Source organism: Leiobunum rupestre, chromosome 1 (genome assembly GCF_980474605.1).
Source record: "Leiobunum rupestre chromosome 1, qqLeiRupe1.1.hap1, whole genome shotgun sequence".
NCBI classification, from domain to species: Eukaryota; Metazoa; Arthropoda; class Arachnida; order Opiliones; family Sclerosomatidae; genus Leiobunum; species Leiobunum rupestre.
Window position 1 is genome coordinate 71,410,066 of NC_143384.1, and position 14,730 is coordinate 71,424,795.

At 34.6% G+C, this 14,730-nt stretch overlaps 3 protein-coding genes across 7 annotated transcripts; 2 read left to right on the forward strand and 1 right to left on the reverse strand.

Moving 5' to 3' along the window:
- Positions 1–10,102: 10,102 nt before the first annotated feature.
- On the reverse strand, positions 10,103–12,528 carry LOC149966257 (centrosomal protein 20-like). Its single transcript, XM_090181338.1, has 5 exons — positions 12,371–12,528; positions 12,115–12,315; positions 11,970–12,054; positions 11,812–11,905; positions 10,103–10,138 (listed from the first exon to the last, which is right to left on the reverse strand). The coding sequence occupies exons 1-4, from the start codon at positions 12,396–12,398 to the stop codon at positions 11,848–11,850; spliced, it is 372 nt and encodes a 123-aa protein (XP_090037464.1). The 5' UTR covers positions 12,399–12,528; the 3' UTR covers positions 10,103–10,138; positions 11,812–11,847.
- LOC149966258 (uncharacterized) lies at positions 10,874–11,930 on the forward strand. 2 transcript variants are annotated; one of them, XM_090181322.1, is made up of 4 exons: positions 10,874–11,121; positions 11,204–11,426; positions 11,484–11,560; positions 11,627–11,930. In XM_090181322.1, the coding sequence occupies exons 1-4, from the start codon at positions 11,001–11,003 to the stop codon at positions 11,725–11,727; spliced, it is 522 nt and encodes a 173-aa protein (XP_090037448.1). In that variant the 5' UTR covers positions 10,874–11,000; the 3' UTR covers positions 11,728–11,930. The 2 variants fall into 2 exon arrangements, with proteins under 2 accessions (XP_090037448.1, XP_090037439.1); XM_090181313.1 differs by having other exon boundaries at positions 10,875–11,121; positions 11,624–11,930.
- Nt5a (5' nucleotidase A) lies at positions 12,521–14,684 on the forward strand. 4 transcript variants are annotated; one of them, XM_090181300.1, is made up of 2 exons: positions 12,521–12,657; positions 12,855–14,684. In XM_090181300.1, exon 2 carries the CDS (start codon positions 12,979–12,981, stop codon positions 14,251–14,253), a length of 1,275 nt encoding a protein of 424 aa, XP_090037426.1. In that variant the 5' UTR covers positions 12,521–12,657; positions 12,855–12,978; the 3' UTR covers positions 14,254–14,684. The 4 variants fall into 4 exon arrangements, with proteins under 4 accessions (XP_090037426.1, XP_090037401.1, XP_090037417.1 ...); XM_090181275.1 differs by having other exon boundaries at positions 12,530–12,560; XM_090181291.1 differs by having other exon boundaries at positions 12,554–12,665.
- The last annotated feature ends 46 nt before the right edge of the window (positions 14,685–14,730 follow it).

The following is a 14,730-nucleotide window of genomic DNA, read 5'->3' on the forward strand; positions in this document are numbered from 1 at the left end:
GTAGTCGGGTCGTACGTGAAGCTGGGTAAATCTTGAGGCGTTTGCTGACCTGGTTTCGCTTTTATGGCGGATACCGTTGGCGGGTTACGAACGTCGAAGGAAGATTCTGTCGATGAGGTACTCGGATACCTCTCGTAAGTAAAACTTGGTAAATCTTGAGGTAGTTCTTGTCCTGGTTTAGCTTTTATGGCGGATACCGTTGGCGGGTTACGAACGTCGAAGGAAGATTCTGTCGTTGAGGTACTCGGATACCTCTCGTAAGTAAAACTTGGTAAATCTTGAGGTAGTTCTTGTCCTGGTTTAGCTTTTATGGCGGATACCGTTGGCGGGTTACGAACGTCGAAGGAAGATTCTGTCGTTGAGGTACTCGGGTACCTCTCGTAAGTAAAACTTGGTAAATCTTGAGGCAGTTCTTGTCCTGGTTTAGCTTTTATGGCGGATACCATTGGCGGGTTACGAACGTCAAAAGACGATCCTGTGGTTGAAGAACTGGGGTACCTTTCGTAAGTGAAACTAGGTAAATCTTGGGACACTTGTGATTCGGGTCTGCTTTTAATTGGTGATACCACGGGCGGATTTCGTACGTCCAACGCGAACGATCCAACTGTAGTAGAACTGAAAACCTCCTGAGCCGGTGGGCTTTGAGTGGGTTTCGCTTTAATTACGGGAGGATTGCGAACGTCAAAGGAAGAATCGGTGCTGGTACTAGTTATTTCTTGAACCACGGCTTGGGGCTGACCCTTAACAGCTTGCACCGTTGGTGGGTTACGTACGTCAAAAACAGAAGAGACCGTAGTTGGATCTCGCTCGTAGGTAAAGCTAGGTAAATCTGAGTTTTGAGGTTGTCCAGGCTTAGCTTTAATGGCGGAAACGACTGGCGGGTTGCGCACGTCGAAAACTAAAGTCGGTGTTGTTGAACTAGGCTTGTAGGTGAAGTCTTGGGAAGAAGGTTGTTGACTCGGTTTGGCTTTGATGGCCGATACTGCGGGTGGATTACGTACGTCGAAAGCGGAAGGAGTTGAAGGTTGGTCATCTTCTTGCGTGGGCCTTCCTTTAACGGATTGATCTTGAGATGGCGGGTATCTTAGATCGAAAGCTTCCGTAGTCGAGATGGAAGTTGAGGTACTCGCTGTTACCACTGGTTGAACCGGAGGTGGACTCGGTCTTTTCAAGTAAGGGTTAATAATTGGCGGATTCCTTACGGCGAATGAAGACTGCGTCGTAGTGGCCCTTACAAAGTCGTCGATGGTTATAATGGGCCTTCTGGTGATGGTCGTGGGTTTTTCGGTAGTTACAGATGGTGGACTTTTGACGGATAATTGAGGTGGATTCTTTAAGGAGCTACCGTGATTGTTGATGACGGTGGTGGTGCTACTGGGTGTCGAGGAAGAATCAACCTGGTATTGTCCGTCAACGACGGGATCATTCGACGGTTCGCTTTCAACGGCCTGAGCTTCTTGGATTACCGGACTGACGGAAGGTGGTTCCGTCGCGGATAATGAAGGCAAGTACACTGACGAACTGAAGTAGATGGGCGCTGTACTCGGCCTAATCGTTGTCGTCGTACCCGGTTTGGCGAAAGGAGTCGGGGTGGTTGGGTTCCTATTGTCCATAATCAAAATGGGCTCGGTTTGAGTCACGCCACCTTTAGCTACCGACACCGTAGACACCTTTTGCGACAGGAACGGTTCCGTTTCTTCCTGTTGCAGTTCTGGCTTTTCGGTAACTTCCGCTTGAACCGCTAAAGGTCTGTACTTATCCGGTATCGTCGTCTGTCGGTGGTTAGAGAACAATTCTGTAACTTTGGTAGATCCATAGGCCTCCGATACCAGCTCTTGAACTACGTTTTCGTCCACTACTTGCTGTACTTCGACTCGCTGAGCGATGGATGAGTCGGTCAATCTAGGGCTCGTGGTCGTTTCCCTGACTTGGTTACTTTCGGTTTCGACTTCCACGGCGCTAAGAACGGGTTTTTCGCTTGCCGTTTCACCCCCTTTGGGTCGGTATCGATCGTCCGGTGCCGGCACCCACGGGTTGAAGTTAATTACTTCCTGACTCAAGAAGGATTCCGGAGTGGAAGAGTCCGGCGACTGTTTATAAATCACCGTCTTGGTGCTTTGTTTCGACGTTTGCCTCTTTTGCTGTTCATTCGGGTCCGGTAACTCGCGATCTTCGCTGTCGAGGCCGACTGGAGATTCCGAAATGCTATTTTCGGACATGGAGGTATCTTGTTCCGCGTTGGGTTTAACGGTGGTCTCGGTGGGTCTTCGACGCGTATCTAACGCCTCGTCTCCTTCCGGAACTCGAGTCGTTGCGGATTCAACTTGCGGTGCCGGTTTCTCCTCGTTGACCCCGGAACTATCGGAGGATCTTTCTCTGGTGGCCCCCGAATCAATAGCGCCATCTATGATGGATTTTGCTGATTCGGTTGTAGATTGATCTCCGCTAGATGGCTCCGGGGTAGTCGTATTAGTTTCGTTTTTCGTTGTCTGAGCGTTACTCACTAAGCCTAAGGGCTTCGGCAACTCGTACGGTCTTCCGAAGGCATTGACCTTCTCTTTATCACCGTCGGGGGCACTGCGGAGCCTAGTTTCCGTCCCGTAAAAAGGGTCGTAGTATCTATACGATGGAACTTGACCCTCTCCAGGAATTTGACCTGAAGACGAAATAAAATATTCCAATAACTATTTTTCATTTCCCAGTTACGTGAAAAAAAAACAAAAAATCTAAGAAACTTTAAAAAAGCACGAAAAATAGCGGACTTGACACGCCAACTTAAACAAGAAACTTTAAAAAAGCATGAAAAATAGCGGACTTGACACGCCAACTTAAACAAGAATTATACAATGTTCATCGATGCGGTTCCTAAACAATCGATTATTTCACGGACGACAACATAATTGCGCGTGCAAAAAACGGGTTGTTTCTACCATCGCGCCGCCGAGAGGTACTGCCTACTTTGTCAAACCTAAAAATATCATAGACGCCGATCGAGATTGGCCGTGGTTACCTTCAGCCACCTTTGTCATTTTCACGGGCTATTATTAGCGCGTGAATGTTCAGATCCTTTGCATTTTTATCGAAAGAGAAAAATAATAATTTAACCAATCGAAAATATCTGAAAACGATTGCTATTAGAACGTCTTTCGGGTCAATAATTTTCGGTTTCCTATTTGAGATAAAGCTTCTTTTAATTTCTATTCTGTTTCAAGATTACATTATTTTTTTACAATATTTTTTATTTTTATTTTTATTTTTATTTTTATTTTTATTTTTATTTTTTATTTTATTTTACTTTTTTATTATTAAGATTTTTTTGGTTAGGTTTTTAAGATTTTATTCTTATTTTTTCAAGATCTTTTAGTTTTATTTTATTTTATTTTATTTTGCTTTATTTATTTTTTCAAGATTTTATTCTTATTTTTTCAATATCTTTTCTTTTTATTTTATTTTATTTTACTTTACTTCATTTATTTTTTCAAGATCTTTTCTTTTACTTCACTTTATTAATTTTTTAAAGATTTTATTATAATTTTTTTTCAAGATTTTTTACTTGTTTTTTTTATTATTATTCTTATTTTTTTCTAAAATATTTTTCTTTTAAATTATGTTTTTTAAGAAATGGTCGTGACCTTTATCAGCAAACGGTTTTTTTTTCGATTCCGTCAAAACGTTTTATTTCCGTAATAAAAAAGGGTAACGATTTTAGCGACAGCGCGTCGCCAGCGGCCAATTTCTTCAATCTTCCAAACGATTCGCCTTGTTTTGGACAGAAAGCACAAGTATCTAGCAATACACGCCGTGGTTTCGGGGCTTAGAGATAAAGATAAAAAAATGCTGAAGGTAAATTAACATTTTTAGCCGCTGAAAGCATTTCCTTCTAAGACAAGCATGCCCCCTGGTGTCCGACCCGCGCGACTATATATATTATCTCGGGGGGGGGAATTATTATCCCTCTATATATTCGTAATATTTCCCTTACAAGGTAAATCAAGAATGCATTCATTTATACTTAGCGAGAATAACTAGATGATCTAAGGGGCATCATGGTCCTGGTTTCCCCCTCGTCACGTGAGGGGGATATAGGTGAAACGTGACCGGCGTTGAAAGACGTCAGTTTCATGGAACCAATGAGAGACCGGGATTACTAAGGGGGGTGGAGCTTACAGCTAGAGCGTGAGGTGGATTGGAGGCAACGCTAAAAATCGTCTACACATAGAGTCATTCTTTCTAACTTGAAATAATTCTTGGTAAATATCATTAAAAAAAACCCGGTAGCTCGAAAGGTGAAATACTTTAAGACGAATTTACGGTGCGTGTGGGTGTTTTGCAAATGAACCCAAAACTGTATACACAGAAATATAAAAATTCCTAAAGTATTTTTTTTAATAAAAATATTCAGGAAGAACTTTGTGGATTTGGAATGGATCAATTTAGGAAAAGTTCGATATCCAGTAGTTGAAGCCGGAGGCAATTTGAAATAATTATTTTAACCTGCCGATGAAATATCGGTAAATAACAGTAATACCACTCCTAGGCATATTTAAAAATTGTGGAATTTAAATTGTCTTGGTCGTCAACTAACGGTCACATTGACGACCAAGGTACCAATGCCTACCGGCTAAATGGTTTGCTTTGAATATTTATTTTTACTTTAGGCTTAATATTTTAACGTGCAGGTTTGTAAATTTTATTTGTATAGCGTTTTATTTTGGTGGTTAAAAGCAGTAAAAACTAAATCGAAAAATACTCCGCTAACACCTGCTATGACTTTTTTTAACGTAACTAGCGACAATCACCCCAAACATCCGTTAAACTTGATGGTGAAAGTGTAAAACACTTCCTTTAATAAACACACAATGATAATAATGATAGCCATTAGAGCAATAATATTAAATATTTAGAAACATTTTTAATTTGGAAAATTTAATTTAAAAACTATGGTTGATTAATAATGTTTAAAACGTTAATAACTATGAAGTAGCATTTATGTTATTAACGTTTTTAGCATTATTAATCAATCTTGTTAGAACACTTATTGAAATATTTCGCCATTTAAGAGTGGGCCCTCCCAGAGTGGGCCCGGGCCCCGATAAAAAAATAATTCCGGAGCCCATCGAGCGCCGTTATTAATATAAATGTAAGATTTCTGGAAGAAACAAAGGACCGAAAGGTTCAAACCTGTGGACACCTACGCTGCACGGGCCACAGTAATTTCTACCATCAATATTTTAAATTACTATTCGAATTTTTTTATATTTTTAGGACATATTTTTTACGATAATTCTTTATTTCTTTAAGCCGACCCATATGCCAATTTTAGAAATTTTTTATTAAAAATTAACTAAAAACTATCAATAAAATTTAAAAATAAATAAATTGAGGTATAAAAATAATTATTTAAAAATAATATAAAAAATCCACAACCAAACCAAACTTTATTTTAAAAAAAAAACTTACTTTCCACGAGTGATAGGAGAACGGTTCCTAACGCGAATAATACTAGCTTTAAAGTCATGGTAATAATATTAATAAATTAAATAAATAATTAATAAATAAATAAATTAAATATAAAGAGCTAAAATAGCATCAGAACTTAGTCGAAGCACATTGAAAAGGAATGAGCCGTTTGGTGGGGCAATAAGAGAATGTTGCCAGGACGGTGTCCTGGAGTGGTCTGAAGTCGAGACCAGGAATAACCTACAACATGTTCCGGAGTGAAATCATCAGAGGCCAACCACCTTTTTTTTCCTTCCCGAAATTATATTTTGCTTCTCTTTCGAGAAATATTCTGGTTCGAGAAACGACTTATGGGTCTTCTTCGGATACGATTCCCAGAAAATAAGAAGTCCCATTTCCAACATTAACCTGAGGGACATTTCGAACGAAGATCGTAAATTACCTGGTCGTTCTTCGTAAGCATTAATTTATTTATACTTGACGATCCTAAGTTGATTGAAATCCGGTCATTTTTTAAAAAGAAATCATTGATTTAAATCACCTAATACATTCTATCTAGGATTTAACGATTTTAATTCAGAGACAATTAACTGAATTTTGGTTTTTAATTATAAAATAAATTTAAATTTGCGATATAAATCAATTTATTTTTTAGAAACAAATCATTGATTTAAATCACCTAATATACTCTATCTAGGATTTAACGATTTTAATTCAGAGACAATTAACTAAATTTTGGTTTTTAATTATAAAATAAATTTAAATTTACGATATAAATCAATAGATTTTTAAAAACAAATCATTGATTTAAATCACCTAATATATTCTATCTAGGATTTAACGATTTTAATTCAGAGCCAATTAACTTAAATTTGGTTTTTAATTATAAAATAAATTTAAATTTGCGATATAAATCAATTTATTTTTTAAAAACAAATCCTTGATTTAAATCAACAAATATACTCTATCTAGGATTTAGCGATTTTAATTAAGAGAAAATTTACTTAAATTTAGTTTTAAATTAGTAAATAAATTTAAATATGTTTAAATCACAAATTAAATTAATTCATTTTTTAGAAGCAAATCATTTATTTAAATTACCTCATATACCCTATCTAGGCTTTAACGATTTTAATTCAGAGCCAATTAACTTAAATTTAATTTTTAATTAGTAAATAAATTTAAATAAGGTTTAATTACAATTTAAATCAATGGTTTTTTAAAAACAAATCACTGATTTAAATCACCTAATATACCCTATCTAGGCTTAATCGATTTTATATCAGAGCAAATTAACTTAAATTTAGTTTATAATTAGTAAATAAATAAGTTTAAATCGCAAAATAAATAAATTGATTTTTTAAAAACAAATCATTTATTTAAATCACCTATTATAGATTACTATAGCGGTTTTAGCGATTTTAATTCAGGGCAAATTAACTTACATTGAGTTTAGAATTAGTAAATAAATTTAAATAAGTTTAAATCGAAAATTAAATCAATTGATTTTTTAAAAACAAATCATTTATTTAAATTATCTATTATACCTTATTATCTAGGCTTTAGCGATTTTAATTCAGGGCAAATTAACTTACATTTAGTTTTTAATTAGTAAATGAATTTAAAAAAGGTTAAATCACCATTTAAATCAATTGATTATTTAAAAACAAATCATTGATTTAAATCACCTAATATACCCTATCTAGGCTTAAGCGATTATATATCCGAGCAAATTAACTTAAATTTAGTTTAGAATTAGTAAATAAATTTAAATAAGTTTAAATCACAAATTAAATCAATTGATTTTTTAAAAACAAATCATTTATTTAAATTACCTATTATACCTTACTATCTAGGTTTTAGCAATTTTTACTCATAGCTAATTAGCTTAAATTTAGATTTTAATTATTAAATAAATTTAAATAGGTTTAAAAGCGATTTAAATCAAGTTATTTAAAAAATTATTGACTTAAATCACATATTATACTTTCTAGGCTCTATAGCAATTTTAATTCAGAGCAAACTAGCTTACATTTAGTTTTAAATTAGTAAATAAATTTAATTCAGTTTAAATCGCGATTAAATCAAATCATTCATTTAAATCACCTATTATGCTTCAATGTATTTAAGAAAATGAATCAAATTAGGCTTTCTTGCAATGTCAATTCAGAGCAAACTAACTTAAATTTAGTTTATAATTAGTAAAAACTTACGGGCGAAATTGAAGGAAAAACGTGTTTCAGTCGCTTAGCAGAACCAATGATATTCCGGGTTGATTTGATTGATTGTTAAGAGGAGGAGCATTCCTGTAGACTGTAAGGTGGTAGGTGGATTGGGTAGATACAATAATCCCAACGTAGTTACTCTCAATACGTTTACAAAATTAATAATGAGATGCAAAAAACGATTTAAATTCGCAATATACATTTAATTTGAAATCCCATTGGATTTCAAATACATTTATTAAATTTTAGATGGCGCCACTAACGACGTAAGTACTAGGGAAGTTAGGCTATTTCCACCAATGGGAAAGCGGGTGAAAGGTTATTGCTCTTTCCCTTTCTTTTCTATTGGGTGATGAAGGAGCGTGACATTTCTCTGGCTTTTCCATTGGTGGAAATAGCTTAACTCCTCCTGGTACTTAGTGGCGCCATCTAATCGGTGGTTGCTCCGAAAACCTTTTTCGGAAAAAGCGTGTAAAGCCCCGTTTTCAATGATTCAATCACGATTTTGCGTCAAAAGCAACCACGAGAAGCTTCTCTACCGGCTTTTTTGTCACGAGAAGCAGATATCTAAATGGATTTGATATAGGCTTCTTTTGAAATAAAAGCGCGTCAAAAAAGCCAAAGCAAAAAGCCTGAAAAATATCGTAATTGAAAACGGGACTTTAAGCTCCATTATCCCCCAAAATCATAGTAAAGACCTTTTCACACGAGCCAACTTTTGGATCCAACTAGAGGAGTCAACTTGAGTTGGGTCAACTAGTTGGTTCGTGTGAATAAAAGTTCGATGAGTTGATCCACCAAAAATGTACGCGAGAAAAAAATGGATCACTGATCCATTTTTGCTGACTCAGCATTTTGATTTAAAAAGTTGGCTCGTGTGAAAAGGTCTTTAGAATAGGATTAAAATACTAAAATCATGGAAGACTTCGAAATGAAATTACCACTACCCCGCCACTACCTGTCTCGCCAAAAAAAATCGAGAACGTTTTCAGTAGGATTTTAACCAATAGAATTCCCAAAATAAAAATCTATTAAACAAAATGGTATAAAGCTTCGTGCTTAGTTTAAACTTTGGTCAGAAGTATCACCGCCTATCGACTGAGATTTCAATCGAATGTGTGAAAGCTGTCTGCTCATTCAAAATTATCTCGATATAAAAGATTTCAGTTAAAGAACATTCATAAACAAAGGTCGTCTGCTATTTCTTCCCACTTTTTTTTTTCAAAATAAGAAAGATATTTATTTGGTGCCTATGACATAGCGGGAAATATGAATATTAACTAACAAAATCAGTAGGCTCCATTGGACGCGAATTTCCCGCTATTATTATAAGTGTAAAACGTGAAAAATACACTACATATTGATAAACCATATTTTCCTGATGCAATAATATTACAAATCAGGAATCCATACCTCTACTTGGAATGCTTATCGCGGCAGATTTTCGTCTCGATGTGGCAGACGGTTTTTTTTGACGTCACTATGTTAACTTAACAAACAACAACGTGAGAGGGGAGCGTGCGTAGAGGGGATTTTTTCTCTCGTAGGCGGGGCCAAAGCCGTCAGAGTGATCTTACCATACGCGATACGGCAGGATAATCATTCCAAGTAGAAGTATGGAAACCTGCACAATTTTTTTTTAAATATACGGGAGCCTGCGTAGGTACAAGTTTCAAGCGAATAACATTAGCAGGATACTTATCTCGTAAGAGGTATGTTATCTACTTCTGTTAAAATGTTCCCCTTGAATTTGGCATCCCTGATAATACCAAAAGTCTATATATAAAATAAGTATCTAGTGCAAACCCAACCGCCGGTATGACTCCACCTAACGATGTGAAAAGTAAACATTACGTTGAATAATTTATAGATTATTTTTCCGATGAAATAGTTTTAGAAAAGGACCATACCAGCGGAAAAAAATAGTGCATATTAATGATTTATAAATAAATATTATATTGCGGCAAATTTTCAACCAAGAGAAATTGAAGTTAAAGAACCACAGAATCGTTTGAATAAATATTTGGTCCATATTTCAGGAAGCTCCTCCCCTTTCATCACGTGACTCCCCAACCATAACAAAACTCGAGATTCTGTAGCCCCACCCTCAAACTATTCTGTGGTTTATTATTTGCAGGTAGGGTCTTACGCAACGCCTTGAAACAGCCGCCATGACATTATGTCACGTCACAGATCACGAGACAAACCACGTCACGATATTATATAATATAATACAATGCAATACAATAAAATACAATGCATTACTAAACAATAAAACATAATAAAATATTGAATTTAATATTTTTGTTTAAATAACTTTTACTTTATTTGTCCATATTCAAAACTTTCGAAAGACAAATAAAAATAATATATAAACATTTGACACTTCAAAACCTCAATGTTAATATTGTAACTTTCCGTGTGCATCCTTCTGGGAATTAATGTACTTTCCACTATAAAAAAAACCATTTCATTATAATAAATATAATTATAAATATAGTACGAACGGTTAAAGACAGACATTTTCAATGACAGCATACGCCCACCATTCATCGTTTTATAAGAGCTTGAAAACTAATAATATATGGAGCCCCTCCGGAGCAACATCTTATCACTTTTTTCGTAAGAGCAGTACATCTTTTAACGCCCCTACCTTTAGTAAACACCCGTAAAATTTTGATGTTTTTTTTTTGTTTCCCTTCGGAAACAGCCGAATATTTTTTTAAGAAGATTGAGAAGAGCTATTTTAAGACTCGATAGGCGATTCGCATGGTATGGTCAAAAGAATGTTATTTTTCTCGAAGGTCAAAACGTTTATTTAGTCTAGAACTAGTCTAGATCTTTTTAAATTGTAACAGATTACGAAAAAGAATTTCGCGCTACCATGTCAATAACATTAACCTGTCTGTTTTTTCGATTTGATGTGAAAGAAACGCGAAAACATAATTTTATTATATTTCTGATTTTAAACTTGGTGGTGTTTTTGAGATTTTAGAAAGATTCAACCTAACATTAGTAGAAATTCCTCTATATTCTTAAATAACAAGATTTAAGATTTATGATTTATTAATAGACCCGTATAAAATACAACTCTTTTGAAACAACGGCTCACCACCATGTGGGCGCCCGTTAAAAAAAAAAACACACAAAAAAAACAAGGTCTTTACGGGATGGCGCTCTTTACATATATTTATATTTTAAAAGGCAGCCAATCAATTCGCGAGGTTGAGAAAAACGGCGGGAAACCTAATGTGTTACGTGTAAAATACTTCTTAGGTATTAAAACTTAACTGTTTATTAAATGTAATCTATAAAATGGATCCGTTAATTGAAAATTTTGAAGAATTAACAATGAAAGAAGAGTTGGACGAGGTTTATTACGGAAAGATAGAGGACATTAAAAAATCAAGATCTAGTTTGGAATGTCTACTGCTCAGTAAGCCTTGTCTTATTCATAAAATCACAATTTTTAGCTGACCAACCATTTAAATGATATATATTTGTTTAAAAATTTCTAGATAAAGTTAAAGCCAATGAAGAAGTAATAGCCAACTTGAAAACTTATGAAAAAGGGTTTAGTTCGGTACAACTTAACTACGTGCCAGATAATTTAAAGGATACTTTCAACTCGGCAAACACAAATTGGGAAGATAGACTGCAAATTATTAAGTCGGAGGAAAAACTAGCTAAAGAAACATTGAATGAAGTCAAAGACCTTAAGCCCAAATTAATTGCTTCTAAGTACATTAACTATACATTTATAATTTTTTCAATACTTAAGCTGCTTTTGTAACGCAGATACGAACTAGCTCTTTACGGCAGGTCATCTGGAGTTAGACTAGTAAAACCTATGGCACCAGGACATGTATCAGGTGGTATGTTTGCTAAACCTTACTTTGGTCATAATACATTCTCATGGTTATAATTATTGGTTACAGTAGTTGTTGGAAAAGAAATGGCAGTTACATTTGATGATACGGTCGAAAAAGAAAATATTTGTGAAGATTTATGGGCCATTATAGGAAAAGTTCATAAATCTTAACTGAACATATTTTTTTAAATGTGTTCTGTTTTTTAACTGTAAATATGTGCCTTTCAATAATAAAATTTTATACTTTTAACTAACCTTAAAATTTATTGCTTGTAAGTTGTTACATCAGAATTATTGAGATCTTTCTTTGGCTTTTAAAAAAAATTGTATCATATTGTACAGCAATGGTCTGGAAAATAAGAATTAAATTTTTACTGACTGGATACCACAATTAAGAATTAGTGCATTATTACATAGATTCTGATTTCTTGTCTTGTTCAACGTTTAACTGTTCCCTTGCAAAATCTTTCCCAAGTGCATGTTTGGGATGCCCAGTTTCTAAAGAAAACATAGCAAATTATTAAAATTACTTAACTACGAAATTTCAAATAATTTTACCTGCTAGAAGAACAGATTCGGTGTATTTGAGGTGATTAAATTCCAAGTATTCCCGTATTAAATCATTTATAATGAGGTTCTCTTTAACTGGGGTCTCCGAAGGTTTACGGGTTTTTTCACAAAGTGCAGTGAATACTTCAGCTCTGATATGGGCTTTTAAGGAATTTAGCGTTCCCTGTTGATCAAGCAACTCAACTATAGCTATAAATATAAGAAAATTGTTTATTTACCGTACAAAATTTCATGAAAGAATTACCTTTTTTCATATCTTCTGACTCGGCCATAGTAATTTTTACCGCCAAATAGTTCGAGCACGGCCAAACGCGAACAACGCGTGATCAATGTTGGCCGTGGCCCGTGTGTCGAGCGTTTTCAAAGTAGATGTCGCCACAACATCCACAGTATTTCTTTTTAGTATCGTCTGTCGGAAAAAAAAAGAGAAAAATGTATGAAGCATCGTTTAAAATATATAAATTATCCTTTAATTTAGTTGAAATTTTAAATCAAATCGTCACTTAAGTCGCTGCAGTATCTTAGGCTTTAGTAATATAGTAAAACTTTCTTTTCATTTATCGCGAATCTAAGCTTTTTGTTGCATGTTTTGTCTCTTTTTTTTTATGGGCCTTGGTGTTTAGGTCAAAGGGGAAAAGCATGGGGGAATTTGAGGGCCACGCGTGCAATGTAAGATGGAAAGATTACGAAAATATATTGATATTTAATGTTTTTCATTTATTTCACAGGACTGCCACCACATACCGTTTATCTGTGTGTGTTCAACGTATACGGAGAACGTGTGAACTTTACAAAGTGGCGAAGTTTCTATCATTTACGAAAAAACACTTAAACCGAAGACATTGTAGCAGCATGAATATTAACAAAAATTCATTTTGCATCAATAACTACGATGTTATTGGTTTTGATTTAGATCACACCCTGTGCAAATACAAAATTCAACCATTAACGGAGCTAATTTACGAGTTAATGCTTAAATATCTGGTCACAATTAAAAACTACCCTGATGAGATTGGTGGAAGCTACTCTGAAGCTTGTGATTTTTTTCTAAAAGGAGTCATTGCTGATTTAGCCCTGGGAAATTTCCTCAAAATCTCTGCAGACCATACCATTTTAATCGCCTATCACGGAACTAAACCCTTAAATGATGAAGAAATCAGAGCCATTTATGGAAACGATAAAAAATTTAAAGTGGCTGAAGACATATTTCCAAATCTATGTTTGTCTAAACCATTGAATTTAAAATGTTTCGTTTTTCGAGATTATTTTGGTATTCCTTCAGCCTATTTATCTGCTAAAATAATTGATAAATTAGATAGGGATAATGATGGGAATCAACTAGAAGAATATACATTTTGGTCAGATTTGTGGGGTGCGTTTCATGAATTATACAAGATTGAACATTTTCAAGAAGAAATTGGGGGTTATTTCTCGGCTCTTAAACGTAATCCCCATCGATATGTGGAACAGAATAGTTCCATCGTTTTAAATTGGCTTAAGGAACTTAAGAAGACCAAGAAACTATTTATACTGACTAATTCATACTATGATGTTGCAGAATTACTACTCAAAAACTGTATTGGTCCTGATTGGATGGACTATTTTGACTTCATTGGATCTCACGCTAGAAAACCAGGGTATTTCACGGCACACAGACCCTACTTAGCTATGGAAAACTACAAAGAAGGTGGAGTAGTTATTGGGAAAGAAATGAAGCCAAAAACGGTGTATTCTCAGGGGAATTTTATTGATTTAAAAAGGTTACTAGAGAAAATGGGTAAAAAGAATGATGCCAATTGCCTATACTTTGGTGATTCCATATTAGATGATGTATATGCCCCAAATTGTTATTCTAAATGCGATACAGTGGCCATAGTCGAGGAACTAGCTTCCGAATCTAGCCCATCTACTCATAACGCTTCTCTAGAATTAAACTCCACAATCTGGGGATCATTTTTCAAACACCAAATTGGAAATCGGGAAGTATCTACTTTTTTAAATTCAATGATTGAGAAATATTCTCAAATTGCGATACCTGATGTAGAAACCTTAGCCAAAGTTCCTATAACCCAGGAATTACCAAATTTTAACCTAGAAAGTAAACATACCGGTTATTTTAACGGTTAAGGTTATAAAAACCTTCAAATTGGCGAGTTGAATTTTACGTGAAACAGGTCCTTGAGTATTGTTTGTTACTTCGAAACTTAAGTTAAGGAGTTGTAGTCCTAGTTTGGCGGGTACAGATTTTACTCCTGAAGCGCCTTGTTCTGAACTATCAATCTACGCGATGTAGGGTAGTTTATTGTAAATCCTGTCTGTCCCTTGGACCTAAAAACTGCCAATCACAAAGTTATTTAAAAAATTTTAAACTTGAAACTGTTAAAAAAAAGAAAGTTACATAAATATTTAATATAATGTTTGAAATTAGTTTAGTTTAAAAATTGAGAAGTTTTGTTATCTGTTTACAAAAGGTAGAAAAATTTAGTGTACCATACTCTATATCGGGTTTGTATTTATTATCATATTATGAATTCTGTATTTTATATTTAAAAGAATATTTAAAACTAAATAATGTGATTAATTTCAAAGCATGCTATAGAAATA

What these genes read in the sequence shown, in the direction of transcription:
- LOC149966258 (XM_090181313.1), top strand. Translation starts at nt 11,001, where the DNA reads ATGGATCCGTTAATTGAAAATTTTGAAGAATTAACAATGAAAGAAGAG. An exon ending in TTTGGAATGTCTACTGCTCA is followed by an intron (nt 11,122 to 11,203) that starts GTAAGCCTTGTC and finishes AAAAATTTCTAG; the next exon opens with ATAAAGTTAAAGCCAATGAA. An exon ending in CCCAAATTAATTGCTTCTAA is followed by an intron (nt 11,427 to 11,483) that starts GTACATTAACTA and finishes TTTGTAACGCAG; the next exon opens with ATACGAACTAGCTCTTTACG.
- LOC149966257 (XM_090181338.1), bottom strand. Translation starts at nt 12,398, where the DNA reads ATGGCCGAGTCAGAAGATATGAAAAAAG. An exon ending in CGAATCTGTTCTTCTAGCAG is followed by an intron (nt 12,055 to 12,114) that starts GTAAAATTATTT and finishes TGTTTTCTTTAG; the next exon opens with AAACTGGGCATCCCAAACAT. An exon ending in GACAAGAAATCAGAATCTAT is followed by an intron (nt 11,906 to 11,969) that starts GTAATAATGCAC and finishes CTTATTTTCCAG; the next exon opens with ACCATTGCTGTACAATATGA.